A 10,154-nucleotide genomic window follows, 5' to 3' on the forward strand; every position below is an offset into this window, starting at 1 on the left:
AACAACAACAACAGGTAAAATGGCGTGACTAGGCAGAGAGGGTCGGTTATCTACACACAGAGCCTGAGTTCACGGCTGGGGCCGACAGATAAACAAACAAAAAACAAACAGAATGGAGTACCGTGATTAATGGACAGCTATGTAGCCATGTGATCATAGGGTCCAGGGGGCAGAAATAGAAAGAACAGGGGAGCCCCGGAGTAGTCGTTACTACGCACGTGGGCGATAAGGCGTTTTAAAGTTAGTAGTCCGGGGCTAGTAGAAGCGTCTGCTCCGACGGAGGCCGGTTGAAGGCACAGCGGATGGAGTATTCGTCAGCAGACCAGTGGTGGTGGTGCGGCGGGGGACGTGTCTACAGAGGAGTGGAGAGGAGTAGAGAGGAGAGGAGAGGAGTAGAGAGGAGTGGAGAGGAGAGGAGTAGAGAGGAGAGGAGAGGAGGAGAGGAGTAGAGAGGAGAGAGGAGAGGAGAGGAGTAGAGAGGAGAGGAGTAGAGAGGAGTGGAGAGGAGTAGAGGAGAGGAGAGGAGTAGAGAGGAGAGGAGAGGAGTAGAGAGGAGAGGAGTAGAGGAGTGGAGTAGAAAGGAGAGGAGTAGAGAGGAGAGGAGAGGAGTAGAGAGGAGTGAGGAGGAGAGTAGTGTGGAGAGGAGAGGAGTAGAGTGGAGAGGAGTAGAGAGGAGAGGAGAGGAGTAGAGAGCAGTGGAGAGGAGTGGAGATGAGTAGAGAGGAGAGGAGTAGAGCGGAGAGGAGAGGAGTAGAGAGGAGAGGAGTAGAGAGGAGTGGAGAGGAGTAGAGAGGAGAGGAGTAGAGAGGAGAGGAGAGAAGTAGAGAGGAGAGGAGTGGAGAGGAGTAGAGAGGAGAGGAGTGGAGAGGAGAGGAGTGGAGAGGAGTAGAGAGGAGAGGAGAGGAGAGGAGTAGAGAGAGGAGAGGAGAGGAGTAGAGAGGGGAGGAGTAGAGAGGAGTAGAGGGGAGAGGAGTAGAGGGGAGAGGAAAGGAATAGAGAGGAGAGGAGTAGAAAGGAGTTGGGGGGACTAGAGAGGAGTGGGAGAGAATCAGAGAGAGGAGTGGAGAGGAGTAGAGGGGAGTAGAGAGAGGAGCAGAGAGAGGAGCAGAGAGAGGAGAGGTGAGGAGTAGAGAGGAGTGGAGAGGAGAAGAGTGGAGAGGAGTAGAGAGGAGAGGAGAGGAGTAGAGAGGAGAGGAGAGGAGTGGTGAGGAGTGTAGAGGAGTAGAGAGGAGAGGAGAGGAGTAGAGAGGAGAGTAGGAGAGGAGAGGAGTAGAGAGGAGAGGAGAGGAGTAGAGAGTAGTGGAGAGGAGTAGAGAGGAGAGGAGTAGAGAGGAGAGGAGGGGAGAGGAGAGGAGTAGAGAGGAGTACAGAGGAGTGGAGAGGAGTAGAGAGGAGTAGAGAGGAGTGGAGAGGAGTAGAGAGGAGAGGAGAGGAGTAGAGAGGAGAGGAGAGGAGTAGAGAGGAGTAGAGAGGAGAGGAGTAGAGAGGAGAGGAGAGAAGTAGAGAGGAGAGGAGTAGAGAGGAGTGGAGAGGAGTAGAGAGGAGAGGAGTAGAGAGGAGTGGAGAGGAGTAGAGAGGAGAGGAGAGGAGTAGAGAGAGGAGAGGAGAGGAGTAGAGAGGAGAGGAGTAGAGAGGAGTGGAGTAGAAAGGAGAGGAGTAGAGAGGAGTAGAGGGGAGAGGAGTAGAGAGGCAAGGAATAGAGAGGAGAGGAGTAGAAAGGAGTTGGGGGGACTAGAGAGGAGTGGGAGAGAAGCAGAGAGAGGAGTGGAGAGGAGTAGAGGGGAGTAGAGATAGGAGTAGAGGGGAGTAGAGAGGAGTAGAGAGGAGTAGAGAGGAGAGGAGTAGAGAGGAATAGAGAGGAGAGGAGTAGAAAGGAGTTGGGGGGACTAGAGAGGAGTGGGAGAGAAGCAGAGAGAGGAGTGGAGAGGAGTAGAGGGGAGTAGAGAGAGGAGCAGAGAGAGGAGCAGAGAGAGGAGAGGAGTAGAGAGGAGTGGAGAGGAGTAGAGAGGAGTGGAGTAGAAAGGAGAGGAGTAGAGAGGAGAGGAGTAGAGAGGAGAGGAGTAGAGTGGAGAGGAGTAGAGAGGAGAGGAGAGGAGTAGAGAGGAGTGGAGAGGAGTAGAGTGGAGAGGAGTAGAGAGGAGAGGAGTAGAGAGGAGAGGAGTAGAGAGGAGAGGAGAGGAGTAGAGAGGAGTGGAGAGGAGTAGAGAGGAGAGGAGTAGAGAGGAGAGGAGAGAAGTAGAGAGGAGAGGAGTAGAGAGGAGTGGAGAGGAGTAGAGAGGAGAGGAGTAGAGAGGAATAGAGAGGAGAGGAGTAGAAAGGAGTTGGGGGGACTAGAGAGGAGTGGGAGAGAAGCAGAGAGAGGAGTGGAGAGGAGTAGAGGGGAGTAGAGAGAGGAGCAGAGAGAGGAGAGGAGTAGAGAGGAGTGGAGAGGAGTAGAGAGGAGAGGAGTAGAGAGGAGAGGAGAGGAGTAGAGAGGAGTGGAGTAGAAAGGAGAGGAGTAGAGAGGAGAGGAGTAGAGAGGAGTGGAGAGGAGTAGAGAGGAGAGGAGAAGAGAGGAGTAGAGTAGAGTGGAGAGGAGTAGAGAGGAGAGGAGAGGAGTAGAGAGGAGTGGAGAGGAGTAGAGAGGAGAGGAGTAGAGAGGAGAGGAGTAGAGAGGAGAGGAGAGGAGTAGAGAGGAGAGGAGAGGAGTAGAGAGGAGTGGAGAGGAGTAGAGTGGAGAGGAGAGGAGTAGAGAGGAGAGGAGGAGAGGAGTGGAGAGGAGTAGAGAGGAGAGGAGAGGAGTAGAGAGGAGAGGAGAGGAGTAGAGAGGAGTAGGGGGGACTAGAGAGGAGTGGGAGAGAAGCAGAGAGAGGAGTAGAGAGGAGTAGAGAGGAGAGGAGTAGAGAGGAGTGGAGAGGAGTAGAGAGGAGAGGAGAGGAGTAGAGAGAGGAGTAGAGAGGAGTAGAGAGGAGAGGAGTAGAGAGGAGAGGAGTAGAGAGGAGTGGAGTAGAAAGGTGAGGAGTAGAGAGGAGTAGAGGGGAGAGGAGTAGAGGGGAGAGGAAAGGAATTGAGAGGAGAGGAGTAGAAAGGAGTTGGGGGGACTAGAGAGGAGTGGGAGAGAAGCAGAGAGAGGAGTGGAGAGGAGTGGAGAGGAGTAGAGAGGAGAGGAGTAGAGAGGAGAGGAGAGGAGTAGAGAGGAGAGGAGAGGAGATGAGTGGAGAGGAGGAGAGGAGTGGAGAGGAGTAGAGAGGAGAGGAGAGGAGTAGAGAGGAGAGGAGAGGAGTAGAGAGGAGTAGGGGGGACTAGAGAGGAGTGGGAGAGGAGAAGAGAGAGTAGTAGAGAGGAGTGGGAGAGGAGCAGAGAGAGGAGAGGAGTAGAGAGGAGAGGAGTAGAGAGAGAAGTGGAGAGGAGTGGAGAGGAGCAGTGTGGAGAGGAGAGGAGTAGAGGAGAGGAGTAGAGAGGAGTGGAGAGGAGTAGAGATGAGATAAGTAGAGAGAAGTGGAGAGGAGTGGAGAGGAGAGGAGTAGAGAGAAGTGGAGAGGAGTAGAGAGGAGAGAAGTGGAGAGGAGTAGAGAGGAGTAGGGGGGACTAGAGAGGAGTGGGAGAGGAGAAGAGAGAGTAGTAGAGAGGCGTGGGAGAGGAGAAGAAAGAGGAGTAGAGAGAGGAGTAGAGAGGGGAGTGGAGAGGACTAGAGGAGCAGAGAGGAGTAGAGAGGAGTAGGGGGACTAGAGAGGAGTGGGAGAGTAGTAGAGAGGAGAGGAGTAGAGAGAGGAGTGGAGAGGAGCAGAGAGAGGAGAGGAGGAGAGGAGTAGAGAGAGAAGTGGAGAGGAGCAGTGTGGAGTGGAGAGGAGTTTAGAGGAGAGGAGAGGAGTAGAGAGGAGTGGAGAGGAGATAAGTAGAGAGAAGTGGAGAGGAGTGGAGAGGAGAGGAGTAGAGAGAAGTGGAGAGGAGTAGAGAGGAGAGGAGTAGACATAAGTGGAGAGGAGTGGAGAGGAGTGGAGGGGAGTGGAGAAGAGTAGAGAGGAGAGGAGTAAAGAGGAGTGAAGAGGAGTAGAGAGGAGAGGAGTAGAGAGGAGTGGAGGGGAGTGGAGAAGAGTAGAGAGGAGAGGAGTAAAGAGGAGTGAAGAGGAGTAGAGAGGAGAGGAGTAGAGGAGAGGAGTAGAGAGGAGTGGAGAGGAGTAGAGATGAGATAAGTAGAGAGAAGTGGAGAGGAGTGGAGAGGAGAGGAGTAGAGAGAAGTGGAGAGGAGTAGAGAGGAGAGAAGTGGAGAGGAGTAGAGAGGAGTAGGGGGGACTAGAGAGGATTGGGAGAGGAGAAGAGAGAGTAGTAGAGAGGCGTGGGAGAGGAGAAGAAAGAGGAGTAGAGAGAGGAGTAGAGAGGGGAGTGGAGAGGACTAGAGGAGCAGAGAGGAGTAGAGAGGAGTAGGGGGACTAGAGAGGAGTGGGAGAGGAGTAGAGAGAGGAGTGGAGAGGAGCAGAGAGAGGAGAGGAGGAGAGGAGTAGAGAGAGAAGTGGAGAGGAGCAGTGTGGAGTGGAGAGGAGTTTAGAGGAGAGGAGAGGAGTAGAGAGGAGTGGAGAGGAGATAAGTAGAGAGAAGTAGAGAGAAGTGGAGAGGAGTGGAGAGGAGAGGAGTAGAGAGAAGTGGAGAGGAGTAGAGAGGAGAGGAGTAGACATAAGTGGAGAGGAGTGGAGAGGAGTGGAGGGGAGTGGAGAAGAGTAGAGAGGAGAGGAGTAAAGAGGAGTGAAGAGGAGTAGAGAGGAGAGGAGTAGAGAGGAGAGGAGGGGAGTGGAGAAGAGTAGAGAGGAGAGGAGTAAAGAGGAGTGAAGAGGAGTAGAGAGGAGAGGAGTAGAGAGGAGAGGAGTAGTTCACTTTTATCTCTCTTGTTCACTCTCATCTCACTGGTTCACCTCTGGTTCACTCTTATCTCTGTGGTTCACTCTTATCTTTGTGGTTCACTCTTATCTCTCTGGTTCACTCTTATCTCTCTTGTTGACTCTCATCTCACTGGTTCACTCTCATCTCACTGGTTCACTCTTATCTCTCTGGTTCACCACCAGCAGATATCTTCCTCAACTTAGCATGACGTTCTTTTCTCTTCTTTCTTTCCTCCCTCTTTTGAATCATCTTCCTCTGTTTATAAAATAGACTAGTGTCTGCTTTGTAGAGACACAGAGAGAGAGAGAGAGAGAGAGAGAGAGAGAGAGAGAGCAGGGATGGACAGAGAGAAACGAGAGAGAGAGCAGAGAGAGAGAGAGAGAGAGGGGGGGGTAGAGAGAGACAGAGAGGGAGATAGAGAGAGGGGGAAAGCGAGAGAGTCAGAGAGAGAAAGAAAGAGAGCAAGAGATTGAGTTGCCAAATGAAGAACAGACAGAAACCGTTTGTCAAGCACAGACATACACAAGGTGAATATTTCAGTAGCCGTGGGCATGACAGGTGGTAGTGGTGGGGAGGTGCATGCCGTGTTTGTGCGCGCGTGAGTGTGTGTGTGTGTGTGTGTTGGTGGCTACTTCAGTAGTGTTGTAGTGGGAGAGGAACGTTTTGTTGAAGAAATGAACGGTGACTAAGTGTCAAAATGTTTTCCTGGTTAATTAACCACTAGAACTCACCCACCATCCCAGCTGAGTTTTTCAAAACACACACTCCACACCTCCTCTGAGTCTTGTTTGGTTCCATGTCCCCCGGGGGCATCCCTCCTCCTCCTGAGTCTTGTTTGGTTCCATGTCCCCCGGGGGCATCCCTCCTCCTCTGAGTCTTGTGTGGGTCCATGGCCCCTGGGGGCATCTCTCCTCCTCCTGAGTCTTGTTTGGTTCCATGGCCCCCGGGGGCATCCCTCCTCCTCTGAGTCTTGTTTGGTTCCATGGCCCCCGGGGGCATCCCTCCTCCTCCTGAGCCTTGTTTGGTTCCATGGCCCCCGGGGGCATCCCTCCTCCTCTGAGTCTTGTTTGGTTCCATGGCCCCCGGGGGCATCCCTCCTCTGAGTCTTGTTTGGTTCCATGTCCCCCGGGGGCATCCCTCCTCCTCTGAGTCTTGTTTGGTTCCATGTCCCCCGGGGGCATCCCTCCTCCTCCTGAGTCTTGTTTGGTTCCATGGCCCCTGGGGGCATCCCTCCTCCTCCTGAGTCTTGTTTGGTTCCATGGCCCCCGGGGGCATCCCTCCTCCTCTGAGTCTTGTTTGGTTCCATGGCCCCCGGGGGCATCCCTCCTCCTCCTGAGTCTTGTTTGGTTCCATGGCCCCTGGGGGCATCCCTCCTCTGAGTCTTATTTGGTTCCATGGCCCCTGGGGGCACCCCTCCTCTGAGTCTTGTTTGGTTCCATGTCCCCTGTGGGCATCCCTCCTCTGAGTCTTGTTTGGTTCCATGTCCCCCGGGGGCACCCCTCCTCCTCCTGAGTCTTGTGTGGTTCCATGTCCCCAGGGGGCACCCCTCCTCTGAGTCTTGTTTGGTTCCATGTCCCCCGGGGGCATCCCTCCTCCTCCTGAGTCTTGTGTGGTTCCATGGCCCCTGGCAGCATCCCTCCTCCTCCTGAGTCTTGTTTGGGTCCATGGCCCCTGGGGGCATCTCTCCTCCTCCTGAGTCTTGTTTGGTTCCATGGCCCCCGGGGGCATCCCTCCTCTGAGTCTTGTTTGGTTCCATGTCCCCTGGGGGCACCCCTCCTCCTCTGAGTCTTGTGTGGGTCCATGTCCCCTGGGGGCATCCCTCCTCCTCCTGAGTCTTGTTTGGGTCCATGGCCCCTGGGGGCATCTCTCCTCCTCCTGAGTCTTGTTTGGGTCCATGGCCCCTGGGGGCATCCCTCCTCTTCCTGAGTCTTGTTTGGGTCCATGGCCCCTGGGGGCATCTCTCCTCCTCCTGAGTCTTGTTTGGTTCCATGGCCCCTGGGGGCATCCCTCCTCCTCCGAGTCTTGTCTGGTTCCATGGCCCCTGGGGGCATCCCTCCTCCTCCGAGTCTTGTTTGGTTCCATGGCCCCTGGGGGCATCCCTCCTCTGAGTCTTATTTGGTTCCATGGCCCCTGGGGGCACCCCTCCTCTGAGTCTTGTTTGGTTCCATGTCCCCTGGGGGCATCCCTCCTCTGAGTCTTGTTTGGTTCCATGTCCCCCGGGGGCACCCCTCCTCCTCCTGAGTCTTGTGTGGTTCCATGTCCCCCGGGGGCACCCCTCCTCTGAGTCTTGTTTGGTTCCATGTCCCCCGGGGGCATCCCTACTCCTCCTGAGTCTTGTTTGGTTCCATGGCCCCTGGGGGCACCCCTCCTCCTCCTGAGTCTTGTTTGGGTCCATGGCCCCTGGGGGCATCTCTCCTCCTCCTGAGTCTTGTTTGGTTCCATGGCCCCCGGGGGCATCCCTCCTCTGAGTCTTGTTTGGTTCCATGTCCCCCGGGGGCATCCCTCCTCCTCTGAGTCTTGTTTGGTTCCATGGCCCCTGGGGGCATCCCTCCTCTGAGTCTTGTTTGGTTCCATGTCCCCTGGGGGCATCCCTCCTCTGAGTCTTGTGTGGTTCCATGTCCCCCGGGGGCACCCCTCCTCTGAGTCTTGTTTGGTTCCATGTCCCCCGGGGGCATCCCTCCTCCTCCTGAGTCTTGTTTGGGTCCATGGCCCCTGGGGGCATCTCTCCTCCTCCTGAGTCTTGTTTGGTTCCATGGCCCCCGGGGGCATCCCTCCTCTGAGTCTTGTTTGGTTCCATGTCCCCCGGGGGCATCCCTCCTCCTCTGAGTCTTGTTTGGTTCCATGTCCCCCGGGGGCATCCCTCCTCCTCCTGAGTCTTGTTTGGTTCCATGGCCCCTGGGGGCATCCCTCCTCCTCTGAGTCTTGTTTGGTTCCATGTGCCCCGGGGGCATCCCTCCTCCTCCTGAGTCTTGTTTGGTTCCATGGCCCCCGGGGGCATCCCTCCTCCTCCTGAGTCTTGTTTGGTTCCATGGCCCCTGGGGGCATCCCTCCTCCTCCTGAGTCTTGTCTGGTTCCATGGCCCCTGGGGGCATCCCTCCTCCTCCTGAGTCTTGTTTGGTTCCATGGCCCCCGGGGGCATCCCTCCTCCTCTGAGTCTTGTTTGGTTCCATGGCCCCCGGGGGCATCCCTCCTCCTCTGAGTCTTGTTTGGTTCCATGGCCCCTGGGGGCATCCCTCCTCCTCTGAATCTTGTTTGGTTCCATGGCCCCTGGGGGCATCCCTCCTCCTCCTGAGTCTTGTTTGGTTCCATGGCCCCTGGGGGCATCCCTCCTCCTCTGAATCTTGTTTGGTTCCATGTCCCCCGGGGGCACCCCTCCTCCTCCTGAGTCTTGTTTGGTTCCATGGCCCCCGGGGGCATCCCTCCTTGAATTGTATACTGACACTTCCAGGATCTGCTGTCAACTGGCTGTCTTTACTAATTGTTAATGTGACAGCTGCTTCCCTGCAGAGGACTGATGTGTTAACTGCTGTGGAGGTGTTGCAGCATATCGCTCCAGAACTTCAGCAGAAAGGTTTGTCTCCAGTAGACACAACATGCGTCTTGGGAGTTGGGCTGAACATATCTAGTATGTTGCAATGTTTTCAGGACTATGGAAGATTTACAGTCTAAACATGATCATGTTTGAAAACGGATCAGTCAGAATATGTGATGCCTTCTCACTGATATAGTCCTGTCCCTCAGTCGTCCTCATTTTCACAAAACAATATTCATCTCTGTCATTTCAATGTGCGTCATAAACAGACTTATTATCTTGTCGTCACCATGAAACATACAGTAACTCAACTGGGACAATAACTGGGTCTCCTGAGTGGGGCAGCGGTCTAAGGCCCTGCAGCTCAGTGCAAGAGGTGTCACTACAGTCCCTGGTTTTAAATCCAGGCTGTATCACATCTGGCCGTGATCGGGAGTCCCATTGGGCAGTGCGCAATTGGCCGAGAGTCGTCCGGGTTTGGCCAGGGTTGTAAATAAGAATTGGTTCTTAACTGACTTTCCTAGTTCAATTAAGGTTAAATAAAACATTTAAAAATAAGATCAGTTATTATCCTGCTAAATTATCCCATGTCCAACCATGGGATAGTGTTGCTGTGTCTCTCCAACCACGGAGAGCTCCTTTGTCCTACTAAACTAATGTGATAATTTATCCTCTCCCCCTCTCTTACACTTCAAACTGTCATACATGGACGGACACACACACACACACACACACACACACACACACACACACACACACACACACACACACACACACACACACACACACACACACACACACACACACACACACACACGGACACACACGGACACACACGGACACAGGTGCACAAGCACACTCACACACACACAAACTTCTACATGGATAAAAGCAGACAGCCAATGATAGAGCTCTGTGCCTCCAGGGCTTGATCAGGCCTAAACAGCCCAGGGGATAATGGGTAATGAGATTAGAGTGAGAGAGATATCCACCATAAAACACAACCTACAGCACATTAGACAGAGAGAGAGAGAATATCCCTTAGATCATTCAGTAAATAAACCATTTCAGTCCTCTACTCTATCGTACTGTGCTGTACTGTACTATATTCTACTGTACTATACTCTACTATATTCTATTGTACTCTACTATATTCTATTGTACTGTACTCTACAGTACAATAGAACTGTACTCTACTATACTGTACTCTACTATATTCTACTATAATCTACTGTTCTATATTGTACTCTGCTATATTCTACTGTACTCTATTCTACTATACTCTACTGTTCTATATTGTACTCTACTATATTATACTGTACTCTATTCTACTATACTCTACTGTTCTATATTGTACTCTACTATATTCTACTGTACTCTATTCTACTATACTCTACTGTTCTATATTGTACTCTGCTATATTCTACTCTACTCTATTCTACTATAATCTACTGTTCTATATTGTACTCTGCTATATTCTACTGTACTCTATTCTACTATACTCTACTGTTCTATATTGTACTCTGCTATATTCTACTCTACTCTATTCTACTATAATCTACTGTTCTATACTGTACTCTGCTATATTCTACTGTACTCTATTCTACTATAATCTACTGTTCTATATTGTACTCTGCTATATTCTACTGTACTCTATTCTACTATAATCTACTGTTCCATATTGTACTCTGCTATATTCTACTGTACTCTATTCTACTATAATCTACTGTTCTATATTGTACTCTGCTATATTCTACTGTACTCTATT

The 10,154-nt window shown here is 52.6% G+C and overlaps 1 protein-coding gene across 1 annotated transcript; it reads right to left on the reverse strand.

The window, feature by feature from the left end:
* Positions 1–241: 241 nt before the first annotated feature.
* On the reverse strand, positions 242–8,209 carry LOC135535030 (collagen alpha-1(III) chain-like). Its single transcript, XM_064961771.1, has 2 exons — positions 5,627–8,209; positions 242–352 (listed from the first exon to the last, which is right to left on the reverse strand). Exons 1-2 carry the CDS (start codon positions 8,207–8,209, stop codon positions 242–244), a joined length of 2,694 nt encoding a protein of 897 aa, XP_064817843.1.
* Between the last annotated feature and the right edge of the window lie 1,945 nt (positions 8,210–10,154).

This window comes from Oncorhynchus masou, unplaced genomic scaffold (assembly GCF_036934945.1).
Source record: "Oncorhynchus masou masou isolate Uvic2021 unplaced genomic scaffold, UVic_Omas_1.1 unplaced_scaffold_4347, whole genome shotgun sequence".
NCBI lineage: Eukaryota > Metazoa > Chordata > Actinopteri > Salmoniformes > Salmonidae > Oncorhynchus > Oncorhynchus masou.